This window comes from Dipodomys spectabilis, unplaced genomic scaffold (genome assembly GCF_019054845.1).
Source record: "Dipodomys spectabilis isolate Male_0828 unplaced genomic scaffold, ASM1905484v1 ptg000230l, whole genome shotgun sequence".
NCBI classification, from domain to species: Eukaryota; Metazoa; Chordata; class Mammalia; order Rodentia; family Heteromyidae; genus Dipodomys; species Dipodomys spectabilis.
In genome coordinates this window covers 6,258,725-6,273,721 of record NW_024870907.1, presented here as the reverse complement: position 1 = coordinate 6,273,721, position 14,997 = coordinate 6,258,725, and the positions used below count along the sequence as shown (strand labels likewise).

The 14,997-nt window shown below is 59.9% G+C and overlaps 1 protein-coding gene across 2 annotated transcripts in view; it reads right to left on the bottom strand.

Moving 5' to 3' along the window:
• Positions 1-6,213, bottom strand: part of Cerk (ceramide kinase) — a 28,515-nt gene extending 22,302 nt beyond the window's left edge. The window contains exon 1 of one of the 2 annotated variants that reach the window (XM_042697968.1): positions 6,072-6,213. In XM_042697968.1, the coding sequence (XP_042553902.1) occupies positions 6,072-6,213 (142 nt within the window). Of the gene's footprint in view, positions 1-3,963; positions 4,018-6,071 lie in introns of those variants that run through there. The other variant, XM_042697969.1, reaches the window with a different exon arrangement.
• Positions 6,214-14,997: the final 8,784 nt, after the last annotated feature.

Sequence of the window (14,997 nt, the reverse complement as noted above, 5' to 3'; positions counted from 1 at the left end):
AATGGCAGCAACGATTTCCCAGACAACCAGACGTGTGGTGTGTGTGTGCGTGTGTGCATGTGTGTGTGCATATGTGTGTGTGCGTGTGTGTGTGTGTGTGTGTGTGGCATTTTAAATGTTTAGAAAGTCAAAGTATTTTAGCCATCTGGCTTAGCCATTTTTATAATACATCACATTGCAATTTCTAACAGTGACTGAGAGCAGAGACTGGCAAGCCACAGCCCCAGGGCCACATCCAGGGGGCCACTGGCGCCCCCAGACACACTGTCTGCTGGCATGGTCCAGGTGCCCTGCACTCTAACACAGCAGGCTGCGTAATGAGCAGACACTGGCTGGTCCACGCAGCCTGCTGGGCGTGCCAGGCCCTGAGGCAATCTTACGTGAGCCCAGTTTTTCTTTCTTGAAATCACTACACCCAGACTGGCTTCAAACTCACCATCCTCCTGCTTTAACCTCCTGATTACTGGGATTAAAGGCATGCACCATCATGCCCAGCTGGCTGACCCACTTTAGAACAAAAACTAACCTTGAAGTACGGTCAGAATGATTACAAATCTAATGATAATGTTCAACTGCTGAGTCTGGAGCCTGGCAGGAAGCAGAGAAGCGCCCAGCAGAGCTCCCACCGGGCCAGCCTGCAGGTCTGGAGGGCGCACTGCTGCCCAAGTGGGATTCCTATGCAGAGCACTGTGCAGGCTGTTGGCTCCATTGACCCTTACAGGGGCACCCCTGACACACCCACTAAGATTCCACAGTCCACACTTGGGATGAGCAGCTGGGAGTGGGCAGGATCTGTGGGTTCTGCATGGACTCCTCAGCTTCCTTACACCCGGTAAGAAGTCACCAGAAGCCCCCCTGCTCCGTCCTGCTCCTAACCATGACCATCACTTCCTGTCCTGCAGGGAGGGGCCAAGGTGCAAGCCAAGCCCTACGCCCTCCCTGCCCCACTGCCCAGCAAGGGGCAGCCAGCTGCCTCCACACACTAGCGTGCAGATAGCTATCCAGCAGGTGGGGGGAGCCATGGGCCCCTGATGGGGACTCTGGCCCACAGAGAGGCTGGTGCAGGCCTTTATCCCAGCTACCCAGAAAGCTAAGATCAGAGGGCCGCACCAGAGCGTGGAGGCCAGCCCTGACCAAAAGATCCTATCTCCACCAATAAAATCTGGGTGTGGTGGTGGCACCTGTAATCCTAGCTATGTGAGAAACACAAATAGGAGCAACTGCAGCCCAGGCCGGCCAGGCAAAAATGGAGACCTTATCTGAAAAACAACAAAAGCAAAAGAGGTTGAGGGTTTGACTCAAGGAGTATAGCCCCCGCCTAGCTTAGCCCATCCCCACAGTGCCACACGCAGAAAAGCCTGGCAGTGCTTTCATTTCTTTACAATAAATGGCTAAAAGTAGGATCTGAGGGGCTGAAGGTGCAGCCGGTGGTAGGGCGTGGGCGTAACACATGCCAGGTTCTAGGTTTAGCCATCAACACCAAAAGAAAGAAGGGGGGAAGGAAAGAGGAAGAGGAAGGGTACAAGGGTAGAGGAAGGGAGGGGAGGGGAGAATGCTGGGTTCAAGAGCCTTATAAACTCAACATTGTTGAAATACTGGCAGTTACTTTCCAAAAGCAGGACCATTCCCTGAACCCTCCTGCTCAGCTGCTCGGCTCCCCACCCAGCCAGTCTGCCTTCTGGTCTGGATCCATCTGTGTAGACTCAGGGGCGCATCGGCCCCTATGTATCTATCTGTCTGTCTGTCTATCTATCTATCTACCTACCTACCTACCTACCTACCTGTCATCCATCCATCCACCTACCTTTTATCAATCACCAATCTATATTATTGATCATCTGTATATATCCATCATCCAGCTATCTATCTTCTACCTGTTCTCGGTCTATATTACTCTCTTCCATATCTATCTATCCATCTGTATACTTATTGTCATTTCTGATGGAATGTATCTTTCCTATAAAAATTGTTTTTACGTTACCAGTGGCTCCCATTGTAACCTGAAGAACCGAGGTTCAAAGCCAGCCCAGGCAGAAAAGTCTACTAGACTCTATTTCCAAATAACTAGCAAAAATCAGTTAGGTGGGCCCCATGGCTCATACCTATAATCCTAGATCCTCAGGAAACTGAGATCTGAGGCTTGAAATTCAAATCAGCCCAGGTATGGGAAAGTTGTATGACTCTTATCTCCAATTAAGCACAAAAAGCCAGAAGTGGAGCTATAGCTCAAGTGGTAGACCGTGCATGTCCCGGACTTTTTTCTCCTGAGCTGGCTTTGAACCTTGATCCTTAGATCTTGGCCTCCTGAGTAGCTAGAATTACAGATTTGAGCCAGCGGCCTGGCTAATCACTTCTTAAGACTAAGGATGGCTTTTTTGTTGTTTTATTTTTTAGATTTTATTATAACAATATGATTTTGTCTTCCTTTCTTCTTTCCTCTCTTTTTATGCATGCCAGGCAAATGTTCTTCTGTTAAGTTCCTTCAGTACCATGAATTACTTTCATAAACATTTAAAAACAAAATGTTTTTTGCCAGTCCTGGGGCTTGAACTCAGGCCCTGGGCACTGTCCCTGAGCTTCTTTTGTTCAAGTCTAGTGCTCTACCACCTAAGCCACAGCGCCATTGTGACTTTTTTTTTAGTAGTTTGCTGGAGATAAAGAGTCTCACTGACTTTCCTGCCTGGGCTGGCTTCAAACTGTGATCCTCGGAACTCAACCACCTTAGTAGCTAGGATCACACTTGTGAGCCACCAGCAATCTTATGGGAGGGGAGTGCACTATCACCTGACCCACAGTGCCACTTCTGGCTTTTTCTGTGTATGTGGTGCAGAGGCATCAAACCCAGGGCCTCCTGCATGCCAGGCGAGTGCTCTACCGCTGAGCCACCTGCCCAGCCTGCTCACACTTGGCTGGGCGCTTGGTGTGGGGCGCTGGGGCTGCTGCCAGAGGGCCCAGATGGGGCTTGGGGGCGGCAGAGTCGCCTGCACAGTGGCCTCATCCCACCCCCACTCTGGAACCTCCCTCGCCCCGCCACACACACGCCTGCTGAGCCACACACCTAAGAAGAAATGCCCTATATTCCATTGCTTGAATGCAGTCCAGACACCAGTCTGGTTCAAGTTTAAGTCGTGGCCCACTTGGAGAAGTTCCCACCCCTGCCCCAGCCCAAGCCCTCTGGGTTTCCTGTTTTCAGACAGTCCTGCTTCCGGCCAGGCTGTGGCCCCGGTGGAGCCTGGCTGGCTCCTCTTCCTGGGTCACAGACCTCCTCTGAGGCCAGAAACCCCACCTCTGAGCGTCTACTCCTTATCTCTGCCGCGGGCACCCTCCCAGCCTGGTGACTCCCCTAGAAGAGCCTGTGCCTGGGTGCCCAGCCACTCCTGGCCGGGCAGCTGCGCCTCCCTGATCTGTCCACAGCTTCCGGGTCTCAGGCTGGAAGCAGGAGGAAAAGAGGAGATGAACGGTGGCCAGGCCCGGTGCACAGAGGCTGGGCAGCCCTCCGGTCCAGACCCCGGCTGCCACACCTCCCCCACCTCCTCTCACACCTTTCCCCTCCTGTGGCCTGGTTTTCAGTCCTCCTCCTCCCATCACTCCCAGCCTAGGCAATCCGGGGTGTCCAGACATCTGGGGAGGGGCAGGAGCTGGACGTGCCACCGGCTAATGGCTGAACTCCCAGCGGACTGCAGGTCTGCCCTGACAGGCCCTCTGTCCAGACCTAGCTTGAGCCTGAGCTTGATGCTCTGTCAGCAGGGCACGGGGATGGTGCCCTGGAGGAGTGGGAGGCCCCGGGGGGGGGCAGGCCCTCTTGGCACAGCCTGACCACCAGCTCCCCAGAAGCTCCCCAGAGGGGAGGCAGTAACCACTCCCAGAAAGAGCTGGCCAGCAACAACAAACAGACTCAAAGTACATGATGTCCCCACAGCAAACCCAGAATTTGAGGACCAGAGACGGCCGAGTGTGCCCTACCTTCCACCATCGTTCCTGCCTACTGCCGTGTACCTCGGCCATCGGACCTCCTCGCAGAGATCACAGACATCCTTTAAGATTTAAGCTGGATACAACCTCTAGAGGCGCCTACCAGCTCACAGTAAAAGCCAGTGATGGGAAGTGACTTAACCTAAAGCACCCAGCTTCCCCTCCACAGCCACATCCTTGCTGCAGACCCTGCTGAACCATCTGCCTTCCCTTCCAAAGGAAGGGAAGAGAGCCCCAGACCACTGCCACGTCCATGCTGCTGCCCCTGGAGGACCCAGAGCTGCAGAGACCCTGAAACTCCCCGGTCACAGTAACACTGCCCCCCCCCCCCGCCACCTCACCCGCGTCCCTCTGCCCCCTCCACTCTTCCTGCCTAATATTTAATGAGACCCTAGCTGTCAGAGGGGTGCGGTTTCCCCCAGCCTCGCGGAAGGAGGCTTGGGTGCCCTTCCCAGGCTCACTCCCAAATAAAAGCTGTTGAGCTCGTCTTTATTCTGATGACCTTGTGACTCTGTTTCCTTACAGCCAATCTCCACCTCAGCCTACAAAGCTACAGGTTTCCCGCCTCACCCCTTACCTCTCACTCCCGCCCCTCTGCCCTCTGGTGTCGTGGGGCCTTTGCACATAACGCGCCTCTGTGCCATCTGATATGCACAGGACCCAGTCTCTCCAGGCCTCCCATGGAGGTCTGCTGGCCATGTGGGCAGGGTCCGCCTGGGTCACCCTGGACCACACAGTGGCTGTGTACACGCATGCACACACACGCACTCACGGCTTAGACCTCCCATGCCCATGCATCCCTCTGTGTCTCCTTCAATGGACAAAGTCTCCCTGCGGCCTAGCTGACCACCTGTGCTGAGCCTGGGCTGGCCCCACCTGCAGCACTGCCAGCAGGCTGTCAGTAAGAACCTGCCGGGTGCCTGGCAGGCCCGAGTCCTGCATGCAACGCCCAGCCCTGCACACAAGAGCGCAGCTGGGCTGGGGTGCTGTCTGCCACAATCCTGGTACCAGGCAGGAGTGTGAGTTCAAGACCAGGCCGGCTACAGCGAGGGGGAACTGCGGAGAAGCACACCTATGCGGGTGGGGGGGTTCCCCGCTCCCCCTCCCCCTTCCCCCTCTGCCCTCCTTCCCCCCAGGATCAGGACGTGCCCCCCCCCTCCTCCCCAGGGATCAGGACGTGCCCCCCCCCTCCACCCTCCGCTCTCCTCCCCGGGGATCAGGACATGCCCCCCCCTCCGCCCTCCTCCCCGGGGATCAGGACGTGCCCCCCCTCCGTCCTCCTCCCCGGAGATCAGGACGTGCCCCCCCTCCGCCCTCCTCCCCGGGGATCAGGACGGTGAGGTCGGACGGCTCCTCCTCCTCCGGAAGCTGCCGCCCAGCTCGGGCGGGGCGGGGGGCGGCGGGGGCTGCCGGCCCCGGGGTGGGGAGGCTCCCCGGTTTACCCACGCGGCTCGGGTCTGGGGGGCGCACGCAGCAGCCTCCCCGCCCCCCCACCCCCGCGTCGGAGCCCCCGCCCCGGCCCTATTCCAGCCGGCCGGGGACCCCGACCCCGCGGGGCCTGGCACACTCACCCCCGACCCCGCCGGGCACACTCGCCCCCGCCGGGCCGGGCACACTCACCCGTGCCGGGCCGGGCACACTCACCCCGCCGGGCCGGGCACACTCACCCGTGCCGGGCCGGGCACACTCACCCGTGCCGGGCCGGGCACACTCACCCGTGCCGGGCCGGGCACACTCACCCCGCCGGGCCGGGCACACTCACCCGTGCCGGGCCGGGCACACTCACCCCGCCGGGCCGGGCACACTCACCCCCGCCGGGCCGGGCACACTCACCCCGCCGGGCCGGGCACACTCACCCGTGCCGGGCCGGGCACACTCACCCGTGCCGGGCCGGGCACACTCACCCCGCCGGGCCGGGCACACTCACCCCGCCGGGCCGGGCACACTCACCCGTGCTGGGCGCGCCGGGCACACTCACCCCCGCCGGGCCGGGCACACTCACCCCGCCGGGCCGGGCACACTCACCCCGCCGGGCCGGGCACACTCACCCGTGCCGGGCGCGCCGGGCACACTCACCCCGCCGGGCCGGGCACACTCACCCGTGCCGGGCGCGCCGGGCCCGGGCCCCGGACTCCGCCACCAGCGCAGCAGCGCCCGCGCGGGCTCCAGGCTCACGGTGCAGCGCTGCTGCTTCACCCACAGCTCGGAGCGCAGCGGCTCGGCCGCCCCCGTCGCCCCCATGGCCGGCGGCGCGGCCCGGTCGGCCGGGCGAGGGGCGCGGACGCCGGGGCGCGGGACCGTTAGCGGTCGGCGCGGCGGCGCGGCGGCGGCTCGGGAGGCGGGGCGGGGGCGGGGCGCGGCGGCGCTGCGTCATCGCACGCAGGCCGGCGGGGCGGCGGGACGGACGGGGCGGGCCTGGGGCGGGACGCACGGGGTCGGGGTCGGGGGCGCGGGCAGGGGCGCAGGGGGTTAGGGGTCCGGGGCGCGGGTAGGGGCGCAGGGGGTTAGGGGTCGGGGGCGCCGGGAGGGGCGCAGGGGGTCAGGGGTCGGGGGCGCGGGCAGGGGGTCAGGGGTCGGGGGCGCCGGGCAGGGGCGCAGGGGGTCAGGGGTCGGGGGCGCCTGGCAGAGGCGCAGGGGGTTAGGGGTTAGGGGTCAGGGGGGCGCGGGCAGGGGCGCAGGGGGTTAGGGGGTCAGGGGGGCCAGGCAGGGGCGCAGGGGGTTAGGGGGTCAGGGGGGCCAGGCAGGGGCGCAGGGGGTTAGGGGGTCAGGGGGGCCAGGCAGGGGCGCAGGGGGTTAGGGGGTCAGGGGGGCCAGGCAGGGGCGCAGGGGGTTAGGGGGTCAGGGGGGCCAGGCAGGGGCGCAGGGGGTTAGGGGCTAGGGGTCAGGGGGGCGCGGGCAGGGGCGCAGGGGGTTAGGGGGTTAGGGGTCAGGGGGGCGCGGGCAGGGGCGCAGAGGAGAGAACCGCCCCCACCTAGGAGCCGGGTTCGAGGAGCAGCCGGCAGGACGGGGCCCGTGGGCCGGGCGGATGGCTGGGTCTGTGAGGGGCCCGTGGGCTGGGCGGATGGCCGGCAGGACGGGGCCCGTGGGCTGGGCGGATGGCCGGGTCTGTGAGGGGCCCCGTGGGCTGGGCGGATGGCCGGGTCTGTGAGGGGCCCGTGGGCTGGGCGGATGGCCAGCAGGACGGGGCCCGTGGGCCGGGCGGATGGCCGGGTCTGTGAGGGGCCCCGTGGGCTGGGCGGATGGCTGGCAGGACGGGGCCCGTGGGCCGGGCGGATGGCCGGGTCTGTGAGGGGCCCGTTGGCTGGGCGGATGGCCGGGTCTGTGAGGGGCCCGTGGGCCGGGCGGATGGCCGGGTCTGTGAGGGGCCCGTTGGCTGGGCGGATGGCCGGGTCTGTGAGGGGCCCGTGGGCCGGGCGGATGGCCGGGTCTGTGAGGGGCCCCGTGGGCCGGGCGGATGGCTGGGTCTGTGAGGGGCCCGTGGGCTGGGCGGATGGCCAGCAGGACGGGGCCCGTGGGCCGGGCGGATGGCCGGGTCTGTGAGGGGCTCCGGGCCGGGTCAGACCTGCCCCTCCTCGCTCCCCTGCCGCCAGGCAGGCCCGCACGGCCTCCTCCTGCTCAGGGGGACCCCCGACTTCCCTGCTGACGCACAGGCCCAGCCCTGCCCTCCAAGCGGGCCTGCTCGCCGGGCCAGCCGGGGCCCAGCCGCCCCGCCCGCCCATCCTAGCTCCTCGCAGCAGGCAGTAGCCCAGAGAGGCCAGGCCGCAGGGTTCGGGGAGACTGGTCAGGGACTGGCTCCGGGATGCCCCTGGCTGGCCCTGGCCAGCCCTGGCCGGCCCTGGCCGGCCCCGCCGCTGCAGACTGACGGGAGCGAGGCCGGGCGGATCCGCATGACCTCCATTCCCTCCTGCTGCACAGGTCTGATCTGTCAGCTCTGGGTCTTCAGTCCTGAGTCACCACTCCCTGCAAGCCCAGCCCCGGACCAGAATCCAGGACAGTGCTGCTACGTGGGTTGGGCCCACATCCTCGCCCTGCCCTGAGGCAATCCAGACCTGATCTCCTAGAGCAGTGTGTGTGTGCTGGGGGGGGGGGGGGGGGCGGACAGCAAGTTCCCCCCACCCCTCACCCCCACTGAGGCTTGGAGACAAGCGGATGTGAAATTTCTTTGGAAACCTTGAGTTAGCCACAGATTTGAGTCTGGCCAGGGGCCTCTTCCTCCAGCGGGGCTGCTGTCAGGATCCTGATGTCCATCCTCATTTGCATCTTACAGATGCCCTGCCCAGGCCTCAGAAACCTGTAGGCAGATGGGGACGCAGAGTCCTGAGCACGGCCCCCCTAGCCCTCAGAGCAGATACAGCCACAGGGGTCACGAGGCACTAGTGGGGTTCTTGGCTAGCCAGGGTCTTTCGGTGGCTGCTGTGGGGGGGAACTAACTACACCTGTCACCACCTCCCGATTCACAAGGTAAGTCCCAGGACCTCAGAACGTGACTCATTTTATTTTTGTGTTGGTACTAGGGCTTGAACTCAGGGCTTTGCACTCTTAGCTTTTTTACTCAAGACTGGTGCTCTACCACTTACGTCATGCCTCCCCTTCTGGCTTTTTTGGTGGTTTATTGGAGATAAGAGTCTCATGGACTTTCCTGCCTGGGGCTAGCTTTGAACCATGATCCTCAGATCTCAGTCACCTGAGTAGCTAGGATTATAGGGTGAGCCATTGGTATCCAACCAAACATGGCTTCTTTAAAGACAGGATCTTTAAGAAGGTAACTAAAGAGGGTAACACAGATGAAGACACGTTGTATTTATATACTGTTCTCTTAAGTGACACCTGCTTTGCACAACTGCTTGATGGTAATTAAAAAGATTGAAATGGGGGGTAGTGATTAAGTGTAGGTACTAGGGAAGGCTGCCTGGAGTCCCGGTCAAAGGGAAAGTGTGAACACAGACACCAGGACCTATCCACACAGAGGTGCGACATGAGAAGGAAGCCACAGGGGACGCCCAGCCTGCTGGCACACAGCCCCCGTGAGGCTGAAGTGAGGAGCACCGGCCTGCTGGCCCAAAACTGGCTGTGGAGAGGCCTGGCTGGTGCGTGGACAAGGGAGCTGCCGTCCTGGGGCTTCAGCTCAGGGCCTGGGCTCTCAGTACTCAAGGCTAGCACTCTACCACTTGAGCCACAGCCCCGCTTCCAGCTGTTTCTGTGCGTGTGGTACAGGGCTTCATGTATGCTAGGCAAGCACACCACCGCTGAGCCACCTTCCCGGTCCGAGGGAACTGCAGGTCCCGGTGGGCAGTACCGAGGAGGGTCTGTCCCCTGAGGACCTGGAGCTGCACCGAGCCTGCAGTGGAGGCCGAGGAAGGAGGCCTTGGGTCTCCAGGGACCCGGGGGAGCCAGGTGGCAGAGCAGACATCAGCAGAGCCCCAGAAACACCCCTGTGGACTCAGTCTGTTCTGGAAGGGCTGCTTCTCTGCTCGGATGAGCGGCCTGCCAGCTAACCGGCTCAGCTCTTCCCTGGCAGGGACGCCTTCGCCATGCAGGGCGCTGACCACATAGCCCTACCCACACATCCGCCTGTGAGCTCAGAAGCCGACCTTCACCTCTGTCCTGTGGAGTAAAGAAGGCACAGCACAGCACAGGTGCCCCGAGCGGCTAGGCTGGCCAGCTGCGGGCTCGGTCCTGCCACCTGTCCTGTCGTGTGTCCAGTGTGCAGGCTGGGGCTTCCGGCTTGTGGCCTGCTGCCCTGGGGAATGCACGTTGGACATCTGCCCAGCCACGGCCACCTCTCTCTCCCGGGGACGCGGTTCTCTCACCTGGGCTGCCTGTGCACTGATGTCCACACATTACTGTCCACCCACCGCGGTCCCACCTGTTGGGCTGTTCGCCCACCCACACCACCTTTTAGCGCAGCCCTGGCCTGGCCTCTGACCTACTACCCCACTCTCCTCCTCCAGCTCCTGCGCTGTTTACAGATGTCCTGCCTGCTCATCTCCCCAGCGTCCTCCTGTCCTCCTGGACAAGCCAGCCGGAAGCTAGAATACCACTGCGGGGGACAGAGGACCCGGCTGCCCCACTATGGTGGCCAGGAAGGCCGTCCTCCGTCCTCCACCCGCTGCCCTGAGCCGACACAGCTGACCAGCAGGAAGAAACTCCCGGTCCTAAATATTCCCTAGTGTTTGCAGAGCGAGTGATAATTTACAACATGCCTGTTCCTCCAGGGCCCGCACGGGCAGCGGTAACTGCTGGAAATGAGCACTCTTAACTCTGGTTTTGTCTTCTCTTGCTGATCCTGGGGTTTGAACTCAGAGCTTGGGTGATGTCCCTGAGCTTTTCTGTTCAAGGTTAGCACTCTCACACTTGAGTCACACCTCCACTTTGGCTTTTTTTTTTTTTTTTTTGATGGTTAATTGGAGATTAGAATCTGACAGGCTTTCCTGCCCAGGCTGGCTTTAAACAGTGATCCTCAGATCTGCCTCCTGAGCAGCTAGGATGACAGGTGTGGGCCACCAGCACCTGATTCTCTGTACTCTGTCTTACAGATGGAAAGACGGAGACCCACAAAACTAAACTGCCCTCCACCGAAAGGGAAATTGGATGCATGGATGGCTCAGGTACTCTTGCCCTGGGCTGAGGGGCACACTGCCCTGACAAGCCTGAGCTGAGAGGGTAGAAGAGGGCACAGACCACAGCCAGGATGGGGCAGGGAGGGGGGGAGGGGGGAGGGGGAGGCGGGGAGGGGGGAGGCGTGGAGGCGGGGAGGGGGAGGCAGGGAGGCGGGGAGGGGGAGGCAGGGAGGCGGGGAGGCGGGGAGGGGGAGGCAGGGAGGCGGGGAGGTGAGGAGGGGGAGGCGGGGAGGGGGAGGCAGGGAGGCGGGGAGGCGGGGAGGGGGAGGCAGGGAGGCGGGGAGGGGGAGGCGGGGAGGGGGAGGCAGGGAGGCGGGGAGGTGAGGAGGGGGAGGCGGGGAGGCTCCGAGCTGGTGAGGGTGGTTCACCTGTGTTTAGTCAACAAGCTCTGCAGCACAAAGACTAAAGGATGAGATCCAAGAGCAACAGGAAGAACAGAACCAACAGAAAGAAAAATGAAGAAGCCAGCAGGGACTTGATGGCTCTCAAGGTGATCCTAGAGAATGATTGAAATCAGCTGCTAAGAGGACCGAAGAAGAGACGTGGCGCTAGGAAATGCTCTGCAGGAAATACCCCCGGGCGGCGCAGTGCACAGCAGCCCGTACACTATGCACAGGACCCAGGTGGCAAGGCCCCCCCGAAAGTGAAGGGCGTGCTGGAGAGCTGAACCCCTCCCCCAGACATTTGCAGACAGCACGGGGAGGAGGAAGTCAGTGATGAACCTGACCTGGAAGCTGGGGCTCGGGCTGACCACACAGAGCCAGAGCCGGGAAGCGCGGTCCACTCACCCTGCTTTCCTGTGCAGATGGGGAGCAGTGACTAGGGTGTTGCGGCTGCTGTGTTTCTGCCGAGCTGCAGTGGGCAGAGTGCCTCTCTGTGCTCTGCAAGCATCCTGCCATTGAGCAATTGCCCGGCCCAGTGCTGCCGCTTCAGAAGTATATTATTCAGCCCTGCTGTGCGTCAGGCAGAGAACTAGACAAGAACGCCCAGTGTAAACCTCCTTGTGCAGACAGGGAACTGAACAATCCCAGAAACAAACATTTTCTTGTGGTGCTGGCTCCCAGGGTCTTCTGCATGCCAGGCCGCGCAGCACCCTATTGCTGAGTTATGTCCCCAGGGCCAGAAACAAATGTTTAATGAGGGCCCAGGGTGAGAGTCAGAGTGGTTCTGAAAGCACCTTGCCCAGGGTCCTGCGTACTTGGTCCAGGGAGTCAAGAAGGCAGTCTGGTAGAAAAGCCTGGAGTTGGGCTCTGGGAGGTTGGGAACTGGGGAGCCAGGCATTCTCTGGGCCGGGGGTCACACACTCCTGTTTTTACCCGTCCACTTTGCCCCAGAGCCAGAGGACAATGAGGAGGAAATCCTCTTGTGACTGAATGAGATTTGTAAGAATCTTCTGATTTCTTTCTCAGAGAAAAAGATCTCTCTTCCCTACCTCCCTGGACTCAGGGCCATGAGGGTGCTGGGTGGAAGGATGTCATTACTCATCGGCTGCTATTGCTGGAGAGAGGTGACAAGGTGACCTCAGCAGATGATCCAAGGTTAGAAAAATCTTCCAGTCACACACGTTGTCTCCAAAACCCAGACAGCCCAGGGAGTGGAGTCTACAGGCTGCAGTAGGAGACTGGTTAGGAGAACAGTGAGACACACCCAGGCAGGTGCCCCGCCTAGCACAATCCTGGGACACACTGCCAGCTTCCACCAGCCACGTTTATAACTGAAAGCCTGGATTACATCCCAGTCCGAGGCTCACCTGCCGGCCCAGGCCTGGCAAGTCTGCCGCCTCTTCTTCCTCCGTGTTCTCTCTCTTTCTCCTCACATCCCTCTCCTCTCTCTTCTTTCGGTGCCTGTCCTGTGGCTTAAAGTCAGGGCTTGGGCACTGGGCGCTGTCCCTGAGCTTTTGGGCTGAAGGCTAGTGCTCTACCACTTGAACCACATCGTCACTTCCTGTTTTGGGTAGATTATTAGAGATATGAGCTCCTGCTGGGGAAGGCTCTAAACCATGACCCTCATATCTCAGCCTTCTGACTAGAGAGAATTATAAGTGTGAGGTACTGGTACCTGGCTCTGGTCTCTTCTTAAAATTCTGGTGATTAGGGGTTGGGAAGGTGGCTCAGTGGTAGAGCGCTTGCCTTGCATGCCTGAGGCTCTCAGTTCGATTCCTTAGCACCACATAAGCAAAAAGAAAAAAGCCGGAAGTGGCGCTGTGGCTCAAGTGGTAGAGTGCTAGCCTTGAGCTGAAGAGCTGAGGGACAGTGCCCAGGCCCAGAGTTCAAGCCCTACGACCGGACCCAAAAAAAAAATTTTTTTTTTAAATTCTGGTGATTACTTTAGATTTTTTTCCCTGTCTTCCTTGGGGTAGACAAGGAGGGAACAGAAATGGAGGGAGGGATGTGGACAAATGCAGGCTTGCAGCGTAGTATACCCTATATGGAAAATGAACTACACGATTACTCTAGTAGGACAGGCCGTCACACAGGGGTGCGTGGCCCGGCGACCCACAGGCCCAGAGTTCTAGGGGCCCAGAGAAAGTCACTGGCCAGTCATAGCTAACCAAGGCCCCAAATCCAAGTCCAACCCTACAGCCTACCCTTGATTGGTTAATACCAGCTTTATTGAGATACGGCTCACCTTCCATGCCATTTGCTGATTTAAGGTCCAAAGTTCACTGGCTGTCGGTACAGTCACAGCTACACAGCCACTACCATCACCAATTGGAGACCATTTTCATTTCCCATAAAGGATCCCTATGACATGAATAGGCTCCGCCAGCCCCCTTTCCACCTGCTTTCTGCCTCCCTGTGTTTCCCTGTTCTAGACATTTCATCACCAATGGAGCCAGTAAGAACTGGGTTATTGGTAACAGCAGAGGTTGATTGCTCACAGCTTTGGAAGCTGGAAAGCCCAAGGTCAAGGTCAAGGTTAAAACCCAGCACCTCGGAGGCCTGCTCCTCGAGATGGTGCAGTCCTCACAGGCAGAGGACAAGAAGAACAAGAAGGGCCTGTGCTGCATTCCTCTGACTCTTCTTTAATCCCCTGTCCATTCCTGGGGGACGCTTCATGACACCACAAAGGGGCTGAGCTGGGTTACACTGGAACCGTAGAGGCTAACTTGAGTCTTTCAAAGTCTATTCGTGTTTTCAAATAGATCTGTGCTCCATTCTTTTTGTGGCTGCATAATATTCCATTGTGTGCTTGTGCTATGTATACTTACCTACCCATCAGTTGATGTATGTTGGGTTGTCTCCATTCTGGCTACATGAATGCTATGAACATTCACAGAATGCTTTTGTGTAAACATATTTTCAGCCTCATGTGCACAAACCTAACAGTGGGATTGCTGAGTCTCTGAGACTCAATTCTGTTTTTCATTTTGGGAGGGGGTGTTCTGGAGATAGGGTTTCATGACATAGTCCAGGCTAACCTGGAACTTGCCTCTTTTTTTGTTTTTGGTCAGTCGTGGGGCTTGAACTCTGGGTCTGGACACTGTCCCTCAGCTCTTCAGCTCAAGGTGAGCGCTCTGCCACTTCCAGTTTTCTGGTAGTTTATTGGAGATAAGAGTCTCATGGACTTTCCTGCCTGGGCTGGCTTTGAACCATGATCCTCAGATCTCAGTCTCGTTAGTAGCTAGGATTACAGGCGAGCCACCGGCACCTGATGGTAACTTGCCTCTGGAGTGCTGGAATTGCAGGTCTAATCCTGACTTACGTTTAACTAGTGATGGAACCATTTTCCAAAGTAGCCATTCTGCCTGGCATTCCATGGTGGGGCACAGGGTTCAAATGTTTGCACATTTCTCTCAGTTCTTGGCCCTACCTGTTGCCCTATGATGGCCGTGCAAGTGGTGGGAAGGAAATCTGGTAGGATTAATCCCGTAGGACTAGCCTAGTTTATGAGAACATGGCTGCTAATTTGATACGTGTTTGACTTCCATGTCTTGTCTCTCCCTTGCTTCTGAACTCAGGAAAGCTGAGGGAAGGGGACGGGAGGGGAGGGAAGGGGAGGGGAGGGGAGGGGAGGGAAGGGGAGGAGAGGGGAGGGAAGGGGAGGGAAGGGGAGGTGAGGGAAGGGGAGGGAAGGGGAGGTGAGGGAAGGGGAGGGGAGGGAAGGGGAGGGAAGGGGAGGGAAGGGCCCCAGGAGCTACGTCTAGAGTGGCTGCCATGGCCCAGCTCCTCACCTAGGGCCTGCCAAAGCACCGAGGGGGGTGGGGGTCGTTAGCTGACTTCAGGACTGCGGAGCCTGGCTCTGGGGGAGGAGGGCAGAGTGGGCTTCCGAGAGCTAGAAGCACCCCCATAGCAGAGGCCCCGCAAAATGGCCCCGAGCAGGTGGGGGTGGCCAGTGTCTCCTAGCTTGCTGGGACAGTTCTGGCTGCTGCACATCATGACCCACATTCAGGGGACCTTTCTGC